Genomic DNA, 18,000 nt, shown 5'->3' with positions numbered 1-18,000 from the left:
CTTGAAAACGTTGGCAGCATTAAGATAAATTCAATAGAGTAAATAAGTTTTGATGGATGTAATAATGGAATACTGAATGGCTTAGTTTGTGTAAAATATGCAAGGTTTCTTGATATACAAAATGAACCATGGAAAGAGAAGAAGGGAAGTCACTGGTATTTTAAGGATGTTTTAAATGAGTATTCTAAATTGTAAAACAGAAAATTTAATAAAAATTATGGTTGGATTGTGTTATCGAAGCTACCAGCATGAGTTTGACCAAACTACGGGAGGCAGTGGAAGACAGAAGTGCATGCATATATATATATATATATATATATATATATAATATATATGATATATGATATATGATATATGATATATATATATATAGATAGATAGCATCCTGGTTCACTGAGAAAGGCGAGATGTAGATGAATACAGAAAGAATAATAATATTAATACTACAGCCAAAATAAGCACAAAAAGACCAAGCAGAAACGATTAGCAATAGTTAAAGAGCGCTGCCACGGTTTATGCTAGGGCGCGGAACTTCAGCTAATTTTTTTTATTTATTTATTTACTTCATGGGGCGGGGGCGTTGCCTAGATAGATAAGATTAAGAGCTCAGTCGGTAGAGAGAGTTGCCTCTTTTATCTCAGCGTTATGGGCTCGAACCCCACGCCGGGCAAAAAGATTCCTGCGTTTGCAGGGGGTTGGACTTGGATGGCCCCTGGCGGTCCCTTCGAATGGTATGATCCTGCGATTTGGGAGGAAGGCAGCAGCGTCCGGAAGGTCGCGCGCGCCTGCGCCAACGGGAAGCCTTACGCGTGGTCTCTCGCCACGGCCGGCGGGGAGAGTGGGCGTGGCCTCGAGAGAGAGGTGGGCGGGGCTTCTCCCCACCCCGGCCCCGGAAGCTTCGGCATCTCCCCGGGGGAGTCGGGCTCGAAGGGCCGCTGAGGAAGAGGGGGGCAGCGGCTCCCTTCTTTTTCCCTCCTCCCTTTCTTCCCTTCCCTTCCCGCTCTCGCCCTCTTACCGTCGCCCTGCGAAGCCGTTTCCGCCATGGCCGACTCTGGGCTCCCGGCTGCCGGGCGGCCGCTCACCGACGACGAAATGGCGGAGGTGAAGAAGGAAGTAAGGACCGCCAGAACGGGGAGAGGAGCCTCTGCCCCTCCAGACACGCGGGGAGGGAGGGAAAGCTTGGGGGGGGGTATTGGTATCGTGTGAATGGAAAAGCGTGTCGTGGGAAATGGGGACAGCGGTGGGGAGGGGTAAAGCTTTTGGGGAGGGGGCGTGTGGCGGGGTGCTTGTTTATAAGGCAGTGAATGCCGAGGCTGCCGTGTTCTCTCTTTTGTAAAAAAGCAAAAAGCGCTGGTTTGTTTATGGCTCCTCTGTGCCAAGACTCCCGCCTTTTTGTTTGCTTGTTTCTCTCCTGGAAAGAGGGAGATGCCTTTTCCTGCCTCTGTAGGATGCGCGTAGTAGCTGCTGCGCCCCCCCCCCCGCCACCAGATCAATAAAAATAAATAAAAATACTTAGCTCATGGAGGGCCTGCCCCATCCCCACTGACCAAAGTCTGCCCCCCCACTACTCCCAACAAAAACCCCATGCTATGTAGCAAGAGGGTGAGAAGGAGGAAATGCATACCTGCGGGTGCCTTGGATAAGATCCTGGCTCTGGCCTGTAAGATGGATATTGTCCTGGGGTAATGGTGTGAAGATCATATGCCCTTTTAAAATGTGGGGCTTTTGGGGGGTGGGGTAGTTATTGGGTTGTTTTTATTTTGATTGTGTATTTTGCGGTTTTGTATTTTATTCTGTGAACCACCTGCCCCTGAGACCTCTGGGTATAGGGTGGTATATAAATTCAGTTGATAATAATAATAAGCATAATGGAGGTTTCTGTATTCCTTTCACCACCGCCACCCCTTCTACTCTTGGTCCCCAGTGCACCACCCACCGAGGGGTGCTGACTTGAATAAAAGGGGGGAGCCAGGTAAGCCTCGCCCCCACACAATGGATCGCATGATGTGGAACTCACACACTGCTTGAATGGCCATGTCCATCAACTTTTTTGGGGGGGGGCTGGCCCTCTTAAATATTTTATTGGGGGAGGGGTGAAGAGACCCCAGCCCATTTGAGTTGGTTGCTTCTGTGCACCCACCCCACTCCTCAACCTGCATTGGAAGGGCTGTATTAGAACCTAAAATATACTGTACTAGGTGAGAGCTGTGAGTAATGACAATCGCAGTTCCCAACAGTGAGGCATGTTCTCACAGGAATGTCACTGTTGGGGGGCAGGGAAGGTTGTTCTCTGAATTGCAGAAAAGTTTCTGGGTGAGTGCCCTTTCGTGTCCTAGAAGAACATTCAAAAGGAGGAAGGAAGGTCCACTAAATCGCATGCATTCTGCCCCCGTTTGTAAATTTCTACGTAGGAGTTTCTCTTGGAGTGTTTATAGGAATTCCCCTCTTTTGTTTCTGAGCTTGACACATGTATGAGTCAATAAAAGTAGTTCTTGCTAGTTCTATTTTTTCCTGCTATGAAGTCCACATACTGTGTGTGGAATATACGATGTTTGTTCAGAATGATAAATCTCTCTCAGTTATGCTGAGCCAGAGGGTAATAACAGTTTATGTTCGCAGCTGTAGTGTAATGAGAAATTTAGGAAGTGCAGGTCCCTTCATGATGTCGCAGCCGCTCCTCTTCTTAGATTGCACCATAATATACGTAATTATATAGTAATAATTTGGGATGCATTGCAATTATCAATGCAGATCTCCATTTGTTGCTTTTCAGCTAGATACAATTTTTTATGTGCATTTATACAAATAAATGATTTGGAGTGCTGCAATATTTTATTTCACAGTGACTTTCCTCCAAGTTCCATTGTACTTAACAGAATTTGAGCACCATTCTCTTGAAGCTGAAGCACTTTGTGTTTTCAGTGTTCCTAAATGCTAAGCTTTGGAGTATACGCCTCAGTTTTATTTCCATGCACCTTCACCCGAGTGACCCTAGGAGCCAATCTTCAGAGGCTGACTTTCCTCCTTTCAATTGGATTGGCTGCAGTGTGCACAAAGGGTGAGAAGACCTCTTCTCAGTGGCTAAAAAATTCCCCTTTCATGCTGATTGGGGAGCTCTAGAATACTAAAGAGAGAAATAGCTGAAACACCTTTGGTAACCCCTTGCTGGCAATTTCCTTTTTGTTTCTGTAGTCAACATAGATACTTTACATCAACTTGAAACATCTGATTCCTTTCTGGTGTGTCTGTGTGTGTGTGTGTGTGTGTGTGTTGGTCAATGATAGCAATTAATGAAATTTGTTTCAATTTGAAAGCTAGGATAAGTATTTGAATGTGCACCAAGAACTACCACACATATATTCATAGCACAACATACAAGATGAAAAATTCATCTGTTGCTAACTTTGTCATTTCTTCTTGCTAGGTTTTGGAACGATTGCGCCGCTATCTGTGTGACAAAATAATTGCAGAAAGACACTTTGATTATCTACGTTCAAAAAAAATACTCAGCAGAGAGGACACTGAAGAAATCTCTTGTCGATCTTCAAGTAGGAAGAAAGCTGGGAAGCTGCTGGATTACTTAGCAGAACATCCCAAAGGACTGGATGCACTAATAGAATCTATTAGATGGGAAAAAACACAGACCTTCCTGTTAGAAAAGATAACCGATGCTGTCTTGAAGGCAAAAAATGAAAAACTGGAAAGCCTCAAAGGTAAATGGAATAATATGCATTTGAATCTATTCCAAAAGGTTTTGTAGAAATTAATTTTCATGCAACCTGCTTCTGTGCGTGTTTGCTCAAAAATGTGTTCCACTGATTTCGAGGGACTTATGCCAGGTAAAACTTCAGTTGTCAGCTGCGGGTTTTGGTCCTCTTTTCGTACTTAAGATGAATAAACCCAAGGCACAAGCTACTGACCAGAATTAGTTTGGTCAAAGTCAGGTGATAGTGTGGGGGTGTCCTTTGGAAAGGGGATATGTGGAAGAACTGAATATGTTTCTATTTGAGTGTTTCATGTCTGGCCTGGGTAGTTGCATTGGATTATATTGGTAATTGGTTTCTGCCTTTTAATTTTACCTCTTAAGAACCTGCTGTATCAGGCCAATGGCCCATCTACTGCAGCATCCTGTTGTCACAGTGGTCAACTACATGCCTCTATACCTGAGAATTGGAAAGTGGTCAATGTAACACCAATTTTTAAAAATAAGAACCAGTACTCGTAACACCGCATGCATGGACTCAAGAGGCAGTGTTGTAGACTTAAAAAACAACAACAAACCACCACACTATGTAAATTGTATGCAAATGATACATTTTATGTCTTTATTACAGGCTTGAACTGTAGCAACTGCATGGCTTCAGGGTATGACCAATCGAACAATCTCTCTAGATCACAGTCGAATGAATCTAATCTCTTTGAGAAACAAAAAGACAGAGAAACCACCTACCTTCATCCGGAAGAGTTTAGTACATCTGCTTTTGTATCTGCCGCTTCTCTTCATTCAATGAATTTGCCGATTACTGAGGTTGGAAGTACGGAAAACTCTGTTTTCTCAGCCACGCTTCCTGGCCCTGGAGATTCTGGAGCCCCACCTCTTCCGCCGCAATTGCAAAATGAACAAGAGGAAACATGTACGACTTCGAGTGACAGTCCTTTCCTGCCTTTAAGATCCCGCTCTCTTCTTCCGTAGCGATATTTTTCCTTGAGTACGATCATGCTGGATGCCTTGAACAGTTTTGGGTGGTGGGAAAAAAGTGTCTAACTGTAAAATCACAATAGATCAAGAAATAGCTTGATAGCTCACCGCATCTTAAAAGTTTTTTTTTATAAAAAAAAATATGAACTGTTTCCCCCATTAATTCATATTTTAAATGTTCGTTTGTATGCTTTTATTGATTTTTTTTGCAGTGTAAAAGCTTTTAAATGGTATTTTCTATTCAAAAACAATATAGGCAAAATGATGCTCAATTGAACATTTTAAGGAGGTTTTCCTACTGTTTTCTATATGCACTGTCTGCATAAAATTCACACCGAGAAAGCATAATTTGACCCTCTTTTGCATCGTAAGAGCAATTTAATCTGGTGATTTTGGGGGGCTTGCTGATTCCTGAGAACTTCCTAGTTTTCTCCCAACTTACATCAATTCGTGCTGATGAAGTGTCATGAGGAGGGAAGTTTGCACCGAGGAAAGTTTTGAGATGAACATAGTAGTCATGAATGAGGGTGGTGAGTCTTACATCTCACTGGTGTTGGCATTACATTGGTAAGTTCTGCTTGGTTACTATTGACAGGAAGTAAAGAAGCCTCGGAACATAGGGAGACGTATTCTTTGGTTTGCAACCCAAGTATACAATTGTTTTGTAATGTATCATGGGGCGCCTGCCTTCTCCAGTTTTTGTGTGACATGAACAAATTCCTGGCTGTAGGGTTAAGTGCCTTCTTTTGGAGTAAGACATGATCTTCTGAGTAATATTCTACTGCCGCTGATCTTCAAAAGAAATTAAGTATGCACTTCACAGATCAAATTCATTTTTATTCACTATCAAAGCATTTAACTTTCTACGCATTTTACTTCGTTTTAGTACATATGCCTTTACAATACTGAATATATATCTAAAATTAACAGCTTAATTACTGTTAATTAATTAACAGTAAATTACTGAATTACTGAATAACAGTAAATTACAGTAATTACTGAAACAGGTTGTCACAAATATGAATTAACTGCAAGCCACTAAAGGGATTTATTGGTGCTAACTAACAGGGAAAAGATGCAGCAAAAGAAAGATGGCAGTAAAGAGGGGCCTTACTTTCCTGTGAACTTCCAGGATTTGCCATTTTTTATTAACTTTTTTCTAAACCTCTTTTCTACTCTTAATACTATTTTTTCTTAACCTCTTTTCTGTTCTAATACTATTGTTGCTTAGCTTTACTAAAGATGTGGACTTCTCAACATTTGCGAACGTACAAGTAAACGAACATGATATTCTTTTAAATTCCAGATGTATACACTTTTAAAAGTATTTGCGCTCTGGGCATTATCAGGGATATAGTGTGTTTTTTGCTGTCTTCTGTAGTAACAGTATGTCTACTCTAAACCTCAGGGAAGCAGTGCCTTTTTTATATCCAGTCAAAAAAAAAGTTGTCTCAGAAATACCAACATATTGAAATGTGCCTGCATTTTTCTTTCACAAGCCCTTGGATTAAAACGTGCAATAAATTACACTAATTTACAGCCTGTTCCTATGCATGTTCACTCAGAAGTAAGTCCCACTGTATTAGGATTACAGGCAAAGAACATTTGATCTGATGGTAATGGGTCAATTACACGGGTCACTGTCTGCAGAACACAGATCTTAAGCACAAACTGATCTGGTGGTGGTTCTGTCGCAGTGTATTAAGTACTTGCTTGCCTGAACTCAAACTTCCATGCTGGTGATTTACAGGGCATTAAGTTCCTTTTTATATGACTACCTACTCTAGATGTTGCTGTGTTAAACAAAACCTTGTATTCACACAACCGTGAACTTAACATTAATATTGTGTGATGTTTTCCCCTGAAAAGCTTTATGGCTTTCTAGATTTTGAAATTGCACTAGGGTTTATTCCTCTCCCAAGCATGTGATCCCCTATAATCCAAAATTTACTTGTGTGGAAATTGCCACTATTTCTGTGACTATTTCTGACCATAATGTGTTCTACTGTGTAAATTGCAGACTGTTCACAACTGCTGTATTACCCCCCCTCCAAAAAAAAGGTACAACCAGTATAAAACAATACTGAACTGAAAAAAATTGTTTGGAAACTCTAAACTCAACTTTTCCAAAATATTTCTCTTGTAGAGTTTAACTTTTGAAACAAGCAATCTGAGAAGCATTAATTTCTAATAAATGGTCATTAGGTGGGTTGTTGTTTTTAAAGTACACCTCACATGTGCTAAGCTTGCTTTCTATTCAGTGGCAGCTGTGTTCTTAATGGCTTTGCTGAGCAGCATTGTTCAAGGGTTGTTGACACCTGACAATAAAATACATTTAGAGCAGGTTATATCTTTGTGGTATTTCAGAATTGGAGGATCATTGTAGCCTTCAACAGGTTCCTTTACAGCACTAGGCTCGTGATACGTTAGCCATGATAATTAAAAGGAACATCCATGTTCAGAACCCGTGTATTCTGCATATTAGAGGCTTGTGTGTGTACAGCAATAGGCTAGTTTTCATACTTGGCTTGTAAACTTCTGGGAAGAATCTGGTTGTCTGCTGTTAGAAAAAGTGCTGGAAGAGAGAGACCCTGGTCTCACACAATTCTTAATGTTTTGGTGCCCTGGGCAGAATATTTTTCTTCTAATATGATAATTTGTTTCTGCTTAATTCTACCCATAACTGTCAGCCTAAGGCATTACTCTTAGGGGTGGGCTGAGATTGGTTTGGTCACAATTCTTTGTGTAACTTTAACTTTTCATGAATACTATAGAAACCACAGTTGATGCTAGCCAAATGCCATAACAAATGCATTCTAGCAGATTGTTATGGTAATGCAAGAGTGTAAAATAACAAAAGCTTTACATCCAAGTAAGGCTATATGGCTACATAAGGCATGAACTCTAAGGTTATTTAATGTGTTTGTAAATATATTTTTGCACCAGAATACTTGTTGGGATAGGTCATCAATGAATTTGGCAGTGAGTGTTAAAATACTTTCTTCCTTCCCTGTAATGGCTTTTGTTGTCCTTGCAGTCAATTATGTAAAAATGAATTTTAAAATGAAATAATGTTTTGACCATACTCTGTCTTTCTCTATGGAATATAAGGTGAGAAATATTTGGGTGGAAGATATCAGTGTTTGAATGTGTGGTTGCTTTGGAAAATGGATGGCTGCCAAAGCTTGGATCTGCTATAGGTGACCAGAGTAAAATCTCAGCTGTTGATGATTGCTGGAAAAGAGAGGCTTTGGGATAACTTTGGACCACACAGCTAGTACAAGGGTTTATAAGCCTCCAGTAATGTGCTGCTCTTTGAAGCTTAGTTTTTCCTTTAACTACAGGATTTTGAGTAACCAGGTCTGTGCTCTTTTTATATCCTGTTGCACACAGAATAATAAAGTCTTGCAGCATTTTACACATCAAATTGATTACAGCACAAGCCGTTGTGGACCAGAGTCCATTTCATCAGATGCATGCAGTGTGATCCTTGGTTTGCACGTGTGTTTATAAAGCATTGTGAGCTGCGCTGAGTGTAGTTCTGCTCAGCCAGGTACTTGGTGCTATACTAATACAGACTGGTGTGATGAGGCATTGCTGTGGTCCAGAGAGACTCCCATCACAAAGAAACCCCTGTACAGTGGTGCCCCGCAAGACGAACGCCTCACAAGACGGAAAACCCGCTAGACGAAAGGGTTTTCCGTTTCGGAGGCGCTTCGCAAAACAATTTTCCCTATGGGCTTGCTTCGCAAGATGAAATGTCTTGCGAGTTCCTACAGTTTCCCCCCCCCTTTCCCCCCTTTTCCTAAGCCGCTAAGCCGCTTATCAGCTGATCCGCTAAAAGCCGCTAAACCGCTAATAGTGCTAATCCGCTAAGCTGTCAATGGGCTTGCTTCGCAAGACGAAAAAACCGCTATACGAAGAGCCTCACGGAACGGATTAATTTCGTCTTGCGAGGCACCACTGTATCTTGGAGTGGGCCTAGATCATGGGTAGGCAAACTAAGGCCCAGGGACCAGATCTAGCCCAATTGCCTTCTAAATCCAGCCGCAGACAGTCTGGGAATCAGCATGTTTTTACATGAGTAGAATGTGTCCTTTTATTTAAAATGCTTCTCTGGATTATTTGTGGGGCCTGCCTGGTGTTTTTACATGAATAGAATGTGTGCTTTTATTTAAAATGCATCTCTAGGTTACTTGTGGGGCATAGGAATTTGTTCATTTCCCTCCCCCAAATATAGTTCAGCCCCCCACAAGGTCTGAGGGACAGTGGACCGGCCCCCTGCTGAAAAGGTTTGCTGACCCCTGGCCCAAAGAGGCAGACTGGGGATGCCTGCAGTGTACCATCCACCCTGCTGCACTACAGCCTCCCTGACGAAATTGGCAGAGATTACATTGGAAGGAGCATTAGAAGAGCCTATTCTAGGTTTCCGTAGGACCTCTTGGCCTTTATGGCAACTTTGGGACTGTCAGGGACCCAACGCAGAGAATGAGACAACTTTGGATTTGGTCTTTGCTGCAGGGGCAGAGGTGAGTGGTCTGAATGCAGCAGTGAGATTCCAAACAACTTTCAGATAACTACCTGGTGAAGTTTTGACTCATTGTGACTGTTCTCCCTTTGGGATTGGAAGACCTACCTGCATGGTCTTCTGCCGACTCTCCTGCAGTGGAGAGAACTGGTGATAAGTGTTGAGGCCCTTCTCTCACTCTGGAGAGGTGAGATGTGAAAGGACATCAATGCTATTGCTGCTGAGCACCCTCTCCAACATAGTAAAGCCCACAGTGCCATGGAAAACGAGGTAGCTGTGAGCAATGAAGCAAGATGTACAATAGCTAGAATGCTTGCTGATAATACAGGACCCATGGGTGTAAGCAGGATTTTTGTTGGGGGGGCATGCCTTTTGTTGGGGGGGCAGAACCTCGGCTACTGATTTTTATTGATTGGGGGGGCAGCTGCCCCCACTCCCCCCCCCCCCGGCTATGCCCATGACAAGACCTGCTATAAAGGTGAGTGAACATGCCTTTGAGCATGTTACCATGCCTATTGTGTAGCAGTCACAGGCAAAGCAACCCACTTTCTCCTCTGCCATTGCATCCTCAACTTCACTGCCCAGTAGAACTACTTCGAATAATTCAACACATATTAACATCAGCCCATAAAGGATGCATTTAAAGCACCTGGTTCCCGGCCACCAAAAAATCCCGGGAACTCTATTTTACTCCACAGTCAGCAACAATTCCTAGAGCCTTTAACAAACTAAAGTTCCCAGGATTTGGGGGAGGGGGGCCCATGTACTTTAAATGTGTGGATGAGACTAGACTACAATCCCATACCCTCCAACATTTCTCCGATGAAAATAGGGAAATTCCTTTCCATAATGATAATTTTACTATTTATGCCCCACACATCTTACTGGGTTGCCCAGTACTCTTCCAACATATATAAAAACATAAAAAAACACAACTTCCCTATACAGGATTGCCTTCAGACCGCTGGGGGGGGGGGTGTCGCATAAACTCCATACCCTCCAACATTTCTCCAACGACAATAGGGAGGTCCTATTCCATCCCCTCCAACATTTCTCCAAGGTAAAGGTAGGGACATCCTAAGGAAAAGTGGATCAAATCAGAAACCGGGACAGCTTCTCTAAATCAGGGGCGCCCCTGGAAAATAGGAACACTTGGAGGGTCTGCAATCCCTTACACGTTCACTTGGGCGTGAGAGCCCCCATCGACCTCAACACAAGTTATATGTTAACACTGGATATATATACTGTATATATTTCCCCCAAATGAGGCAGCAGCAGAGAGAAGGAGAGTTTTTTCCCAGCCGAGGTGGCAGCTTGAGTTCGGCCGCCCCCTCTCTTTCCTTCCCCAGGCCTGAGAAGGCAAGGGGTGGTGTTTTGGTCCCCCCCCTTCCCCGGAACCTCCCTCTCCTCGCGCCTCCGTTTCCGCGGGCGGGTGTTTCTGCCGCACCGGTCCCCCGCCATGGCAGCTGCGGAAGGGAAGGACCCGCTGGGCTTTTTCGCCGCTTACGGGGCCGGCGACGACAGCTCGGACAGCGCGGGCTCGGACTCGGAAGGCGAGGAAGGGCCCGGCTCGGGTCGCGGCGGGGAGGCCAAAGGGCCGCCTCCTCTGCCGAGGGGGAGCCCCGAGGGCAGGCCGCGCTTGCCCGGGCCCGACGAGCTGTTCCGCAGCGTCCACCGGCCGGCCTTCCTCTATAACCCGCTGCACAAGGAGATCGACTGGGAGAGCCGGGTCCTGCGAGCTCCCGAGGAGGTGGGTGGCGAAGAAGCGGAGGGCTGGTGGGGGGGTCGCTCTCCTGCAGCAGCAAGAGCCGGGCGACGAGGGGAGGACCACGCTGGGAAGACCTAACATCATGTATTCTTAAAGGGCGGAGTTGCATACCGGAGGGATACACACATGATGTGCATCCAGGGGTAAATAAAATGTTTTTTGGGGGAGCAGGTAAGCCCCCCTAATAACCGACCACAAGACATGGCACACACGCACACTATTTGAATGGCAACTTGGGAGGGGGTCACATTTTATTGGGGTGGCTGAAGGGACTTTGGCCCCTAGGAGTTGGCTCCGATGTGTGCCTCGCTGCTGGGGCCTGTAGCTTTTCCGGCTGCGTGTGCCCCTGGCAGTCTATATTTGCGTTTCTTGTATCCTAAATTTATTTTATTGGGGTGGCTTGTGGCCTAAAAAGGTTGCTTTAGGGCTATTGGAGACCCTGGCTGGAGAGGGTATTTGAGACTTTTAGGCCCCACCTAGGGCATATACACACATATATACACACATGTACACACACAAATCTATTTTAAGTGTTTGTTTGCTTCATCGGATATGTGTTATCCTGAGTTTCAGGTGCATATGGAATACTGGAAAGTTGTGTGTGGTGTTAATTACATTATAATCAATGGCTACGCATAAAAATAGCATCTAGGTCAGTAGTTCCCAACCTTTTTTTGGCTATGCCCCACCTAAACATCTCTGAAAACCTGTGACATATACAGTAATTCTTATTATTCAAAAAGTGAACTCCTATTCATGTGGAAGAAGCCTAAAAGGCCATTAACTTGGTTTAACTGAGTCCCGAATTTCCCCCCTTTAAAATCAAATTGCCCCCCTGTGGGGCATGTGCCGCATGTTGGGAACCACAGATCCAGATATTCTGGTACTGACTATTCATCTGGGAACAGAAAGGTCTGTCATTGAAGGTCCAGCCTATGGCAATAGCAATTGCCCCAGCAGCACTTGTCTCTTTACAACATCTCAGTGTTAAATATTTTAAGTTTTTATAATTAATTATAAAAATAATTAATTTTTTTACTGAACATCTTGTGTTGGTCCTTCCATCCTTCTAGGGGAAGGGATGGGGATTCTGTGGACCTCCAGATGCATTGGACTCCAGCTCCCATCATCCCTGACCATTAGCCATGGTGTCTGGAGCTGGTTGGAGTGGACACCGAAGAACATCTGGAGAGCTTCAGCTCCCCAAACCTTCCCTAGAGCCAGAGGCTGCTTTAAAGCCTAGCATTAAAGATATGGAACTCCTTGGTCAGTGGGGTTTGCTTTCTTGTTTGTATCCAAAATATGGAACTTATTTATCCTATTTGGGATGAAGATGGAGTCTTTCTCCTAGATCAGGGTTACTTGTTGTTGTATTCCTCCTCCATTTATCCTTGTAATGAGTGGCTTGGCTTATTTGCTTAAACCATTTGGATTTCTAAATGGCTGTGGCATTGATGATACTATGTTGCTGCTTTATTCATTCATCAGTGATACTGCTCATTCATTAGATGTTGGGTATATTTTCAGATGTGAGAGCAAAACAGCTTGTGCCCATGATTGCACCTATGCCTTTAAAATGTACAGTATTACAAGATACGTAGTCCCTGCACTTGGTCTTCTGACAGCACAGTATTTTAATCCAATGTGTTCCCCCAAACAGCCTCCAAAAGAGTTCAAGGCATGGACGACACATGCTGTTCCGCCCCCTGAAACTTATAGTGTCAAAGAAACAAAGCCACCGCCTCCTCCTGAGCTTGATATGGCAATCAAATGGTCCAATATATATGAAGATAATGGTGATGATGCTCCAAGGAATCCAAACAAAGTTAACTTCTTACCAGCAGAAGAGGAGCAAGAGCACGTAGAATCAGGTAACCCTTTGTATATAAATAATTTGATTTAAATCTCCCCCGTGCCAGTTAGATACTTCCATCAATGCCAATTTGTGTAGTATATTTTTGAATCCAGGCATACTTTTAGCCAGCAATACATCCCGTGGCTTTTTCTGCGATGTAATAGTAAAAGTAGCATAGTTTTCCCGTTACAATTTTACACCTGAAAGTAGTTTGGGTTGTTTGTCATGGAATGCGGGGGGCACAGGAAGTACAAGGCACTTCCTGTTTTTGCATGCTTATCTATAACAGAATCTTTGCATCTCCCCCTCAAGATGGGGATTGAATAGTGCAGGAAAAAACAGGGTGGGGGAGTGCAAGACATTCATTTTCATTATGTTTATGTCCAACTTTTCTTCTATTATCATGGAATCCAAGATGGCATACATGTGGTTTCCACGTAGTCACAAGGCATCAGATCCAGACTTGCTTAGCATCAGCAAGGCTGTATCTTTGTGTATTTTCAAACTACAGTGGTAGCTCGGGTTACATATGCTTCAGGTTACAGACTCCGCTCACCCAGAAATAGTACCTCGGGTTAAGAACTTTGCTTCAGGATGAGAACAGCAGTGGTGCAGCAGCAGTGGGAGGCCCCATTAGCTTCAGGTTAAGAACAGTTTCAGGTTAAGAATGGACCTCCAGAAAGAATTAAGTTGTTAACCCGAGGTACCACTGTATAATATCTATTCCTCTTCTTCCTCCTTCGCTTTCCTAACGTTCAAAGCCACTTTTGTCTGTTGGATTTTACTAATGAGCAGGACTTTCTGTTTTGATAATGAAGGTGTGTGTCATGTTCTGAGGTATTTTAAGTAGTTTCTTCTTCAGGACAATCTCTGAATATTCTGATACTAACTCTGAGTTTTTCATCGCTTCAATCACTGGAGGATATTGCTGCTTCTAATAAATGTTTTAACTTGCTATTTTAGATTTCTTTTGGACCCTTGTTTCCGTGTGTGCTTTTTGTTTGACTTCTATTCCTATTAAAGATGCAAGCTTTGACTAGAATGTTTAATATATAAAAATGTACCTCCATTCTACCCCATGCTTAATGGGTGATGCTCACAAGTAGAAACTACTAGACTGTAGACTGTTACTGGCCACAGAGATGTGCCAGCACAATCGTCCCTGTACCAAACACTTTGTTTTTAAAAATTGTTGAACTGCTCTTACCATTAATACCCACTTGATGTTCAACTATATACTTTCCTGTAAGTTAAGCCCATTGGATGTAATCCTACAGTCTGCTAAATCAGAAAACGCACACTTCAAGGAATATCAAGTCCCTCCTCATTTTTTTCCAGGTTAAAAATATAAAATTCCTTCACTCAACATTTCCTTATAGGGCTTTTTTTCTATACTCCTGATAATTTTTGTTGCCACCTTCTGAACCATTCTACAGTGGTACCTCGGGTTACATACGCTTCAGGTTACAGAAATATTGCTTCAGGTTAAGAACTTTGCTTCAGGATGAGAACAGAAATCGTGCTCTGGCGGCGCGGCGGCAGCAGGAGGCCCCATTAGCTAAAGTTGTGCTTCAGGTTAAGAACAGTTTCAGGTTAAGTACGGACCTCCGGAACGAATTAAGTACTTAACCCGAGGTACCACTGTATATCCTTCTTCCAAAGTGTGTTGCCAAGAACTGGGCACATTATGCCAGATGAATTGAAGCCAAGCTTTTGTAAATGGGGCTTTAAAAACCTCCATCTTATGCATATATTTGCATTTATAAATACTTTTTTATTTGAAGATGATGAAAAAGATGAACCCGCTTCGTTTAAGAAACGCAAGCTAGACCCTGAGGAGCAGATGAGAAAAAAGAAGCAGTGATGAATTGAACAAAAGTTTGACTGCTGACAATGTTGTTCTTGAACACGTAGAGCATCTGCTGAACCTTGATTTCACCACTGGACCAGGGAACAAAAGGCATTGCCAACCATACAGCACATTTATGGACTCTATTATTATACAGGAAATTACAGAATGCATTGATTGGTATTGTTTTAGATGTCATGTCTATAAACCCACAATGTTTCAATTAGAACCCTTTTAATTAAAACACAACCTTTTAGAATATTGTGGTAAATATTTGTGTGGGCTATGGAATTTCAGAGTGTTCTGTTCATTCATGAAACTGAAAAAAAATGTGAGAATTGTTTACTGAACTACCATTGGGGTAGAAGATATTTGTTTCTAAAATCAAGAAATGACATTTTAAAGGGGTGAAGTTTTCAACAATATATTGTGGTGATGATAGTGATGCTATTTTGAAATGTATGTAAAATATGTAAATAGGTCACTGAAATAAAACTATATGTTTGGAAGTGTATCTGGTATCCTTACTCCAAAACTGACAAAAATGCACATAATAAAAAACGCCATAATTTCCTATAAATCAAGAATATCTGTGTTGAGTCACACAAAGCTTTGTACATGTTTTAATAGGATTTCGCCATGCCCCCGCCACCTGGTGAGTTGTACTTTTCTTGCTGTTTTTAGTTTTTACCACCATAGATGTGCCATCTGACTTTTCTTCCTCAGACTCAGAAAAGGACTTTGTCTACAAGAAGGCATTGTTGGGATGCAAGCAAGAAAACAGCAGAATGTTTGACAAACACACAGTGTTCCAAAATATCTGACATTTGCTGTCTCAAACTCTGTTGCCTCACTCTGCCTAATTGTAAGTCTAGCCCCGCCTTGCTTTCTTTGAATTTAACCAACTAGTTGCCTTAAATGGTGTTGCAAGCTTTTGAGAGCCATCAAGCATCTCTGCAGCAGCAGCAGCAGCAATTTTTTTTATAACATGTCTGCATATTTTTTTCTGAGAACAGTGAGGAAAGTGAAGCAGATTATATGATTCAGACAATAGTTACACTTTATCCTGAGTAGTGTAGGGACCATTAAAAAAAAAGACCCTTTTGTAATTAGATTTCTGTCATCTCTCAGTCATTCAGATTTTAAAGGATTTTTTTTAACACAAGATGATAAAGTGAATAAAAAATAATACTTTGTAGTACAGTGGTGGAGAACCTCTAGCTTTGCAGGCCTTGTGAGAGCCACTAGGCCTCCACATTTGGCTCATGAGGCTGTTTTAGCCAAGCCACACCTACCTGTCTCATCACCTGATCTCAGGTGTGGAATAGGTAAAGCTACTGTGAAGCTGAATTCAAAAGGAAATATTCTTCTTTGGCAGCCATGGCTTGAAGTCACCACCTTTCCAATTTGGCACTTGAGTTCATTTCAATTCAAGCTTTGTCTGCTTCGGATTGAAATAAAAATCTCCTGGTGTCATACGGCATCAGGAGATTGACAAGGAGATGGCCCTGATCCAACAGAAAGCCAATTCTCCCCATGCTCTACTCTTGAAGAAAAAGTGACAGGAAACCGTTCCTCCAGTTTGTCTTTTCAAGAGACTTAGCTGCAAGCTGAATAATTTTTTTATTTTTGCTTATTGCTTAGTACCTATGACATTTTAACACTTTAAAATTCTTCACTTGAGTTGCAGTTTCTTGCCCAGTGTAGCAAGCATTTGTTAGGATGAACACACAATTGCTCCTCCATCTGGTATCCAGGAATGAGAATAAATGGTAATTGGGTGCCTGTCTTCAGAGGTGTTGCTTATTCATGCAGCATATGCTCTTGCTAAAAGGATAGATAAAAGTGGGTCTGACTTTTAAGAGCTAACTTGGGAACTTTCGCCTTCACAAAAAAGTGCTGACTGCTTGTGCTCAGTATGTTTGCAAGTGACAGATGTTCTCCTGGAGCAGTCTGTATTCTCGGAGAACAATGAGTGTAGTAAATAACCCAGATCCTTGTGTGCTTTCAGGCGTCAAATGAGAATCACCAATCAGCTTGGAAAGCAGACGTCTCTCCCCTCACAGTCACAAAAAGGAGGCTCTGGACAGAAGTTGCCTACCAAAGGTTGCAGGTTCAATCCTCAGCATCTCCAGGTACAACCAACAGAGAATTCTATCTGAAGCCCTGGAGAACTTTCCCCCTTCTGTGTAGTAGACAATTCTATGGGGACGAGGGTGGTGCCGTGGTCTAAACCACTGAGCCTCTTGGGATTGCAGATCGTAAGGTTGGTGCTTCGAATCCCTGCTACGGAGTGAGCTCCCATTGCTTTGTCCCAGCTCCTGCAATGTTGTCCCAGCAGTTCGAAAGCACACCAGCGCAAGTAGATGAATAGGTACCGCTGTGGCGGGAAGGTAAATGGTGTTTCCATGTGCTCTGGCACTCGTCACGGTGTCCCGTTGCACCTGAAGCAGTTTAGTCATGCTGGCCACGTGACCTGGAAAAACTGTCTGTGGACTAACGCTTGCTCCTTTAGCACCACACCCCATAGTCAGATTTGGCTGGTCTTAACTGTCCAGGGTTCCTTTACCTTTAACTTTCTGAGCTAAATAAGCCATTTGTCGCACTTAGCAGAAGGCAGAGGCCTCAGCCCTTGTTCCCGGTTGCAGTTCTGACTGCAGTATGTATTGTAGCATGTTGAAGCATCATCCTCTTTGAGTTATACCGATGCAAGCTGCAGACCAAGTCACCCAATTAAATATGAGAACTGAATAAGCAAACCTTTCTGGAAAAAAGCGACTAATAAAAACAGCCTCTAAGTTGTAGAACTCTTTCCCCACAGAAGTCAGTCTAGCAACTTCACTGTGCAGTTTTTGTCAAATGCTGAAGATGTACCACTTACCTGGCCCTGAGAGGTATGTATTTGAGGACCCACCCTATTTTCATGAGTTTAAGTTGTTTTGAACTGTTTCTTTTTTAATGTTTCATTTTAAATTGCTATCACATGCTCTGGGACCTTTGGATGAAGGGTGGGTGGTTGTTATCATCATCATCATCATCATCAATAGTTTGGTCAGGAAAACAAAGTTTTTATTCTGCATTTCCTTGAGAGTCCACTAGGAGGTGCTAAATTGATGTTTTTCCATTTGAAGCGGTGCTTTTAATAGGGCAGGAATTTGTTTTGACTGAGGGGAGGAAAATAACTTTCCACTCAACTAACTCCTTGTTGAAGGTTGCACACCTGCTGTCTTGAATCTGTGCTCCCTCTGACCTGGAGCTTTGTTTCTGCTTAACGGTCTTTGCAACGTTCCATTTTTTTTGT

The 18,000-nt window shown here is 42.8% G+C and overlaps 2 protein-coding genes and 1 long non-coding RNA gene across 4 annotated transcripts; 2 read left to right on the top strand and 1 right to left on the bottom strand.

The window, feature by feature from the left end:
* Positions 1–869: 869 nt before the first annotated feature.
* BCL10 (BCL10 immune signaling adaptor) lies at positions 870–4,799 on the top strand. Of its 2 annotated transcripts, none has more exons than XM_081865346.1 (3): positions 870–1,101; positions 3,425–3,713; positions 4,335–4,799. In XM_081865346.1, exons 1-3 carry the CDS (start codon positions 1,042–1,044, stop codon positions 4,691–4,693), a joined length of 708 nt encoding a protein of 235 aa, XP_081721472.1. In that variant the 5' UTR covers positions 870–1,041; the 3' UTR covers positions 4,694–4,799. The 2 variants fall into 2 exon arrangements, with proteins under 2 accessions (XP_081721472.1, XP_081721471.1); XM_081865345.1 differs by having other exon boundaries at positions 871–1,113.
* Positions 4,800–5,096: 297 nt separating this feature from the next.
* LOC309343635 lies at positions 5,097–8,331 on the bottom strand. Its single transcript, XR_014157360.1, has 2 exons — positions 5,680–8,331; positions 5,097–5,629 (listed from the first exon to the last, which is right to left on the bottom strand). It is a non-coding gene; the product is annotated as an uncharacterized lncRNA (long non-coding RNA).
* A 2,270-nt stretch (positions 8,332–10,601) lies between these two features.
* LOC309343944 (UPF0690 protein C1orf52 homolog) lies at positions 10,602–15,213 on the top strand. Its single transcript, XM_081866200.1, has 3 exons — positions 10,602–10,977; positions 12,656–12,866; positions 14,635–15,213. Exons 1-3 carry the CDS (start codon positions 10,687–10,689, stop codon positions 14,712–14,714), a joined length of 582 nt encoding a protein of 193 aa, XP_081722326.1. The 5' UTR covers positions 10,602–10,686; the 3' UTR covers positions 14,715–15,213.
* Positions 15,214–18,000: the final 2,787 nt, after the last annotated feature.

The sequence above is a fragment of the Podarcis erhardii genome (assembly GCF_964252035.2).
Source record: "Podarcis erhardii genome assembly, chromosome: 6".
NCBI lineage: Eukaryota > Metazoa > Chordata > Lepidosauria > Squamata > Lacertidae > Podarcis > Podarcis erhardii.
Note: the sequence above shows the minus strand (reverse complement) of the source record. Positions and strands in the feature narration are given on the sequence as shown.

Coding starts and splice junctions, on each gene's coding strand:
- BCL10 (XM_081865345.1), top strand. CDS start 1,042: ATGGCCGACTCTGGGCTCCCGGCTGCCGGGCGGCCGCTCACCGACGAC. Junction 1,114..3,424: donor TGGCGGAGGTGAAGAAGGAA/GTAAGGACCGCC, acceptor TCTTCTTGCTAG/GTTTTGGAACGATTGCGCCG. Junction 3,714..4,334: donor AAAACTGGAAAGCCTCAAAG/GTAAATGGAATA, acceptor TCTTTATTACAG/GCTTGAACTGTAGCAACTGC.
- LOC309343944 (XM_081866200.1), top strand. CDS start 10,687: ATGGCAGCTGCGGAAGGGAAGGACCCGCTGGGCTTTTTCGCCGCTTAC. Junction 10,978..12,655: donor TCCTGCGAGCTCCCGAGGAG/GTGGGTGGCGAA, acceptor TCCCCCAAACAG/CCTCCAAAAGAGTTCAAGGC. Junction 12,867..14,634: donor GCAAGAGCACGTAGAATCAG/GTAACCCTTTGT, acceptor TTTTATTTGAAG/ATGATGAAAAAGATGAACCC.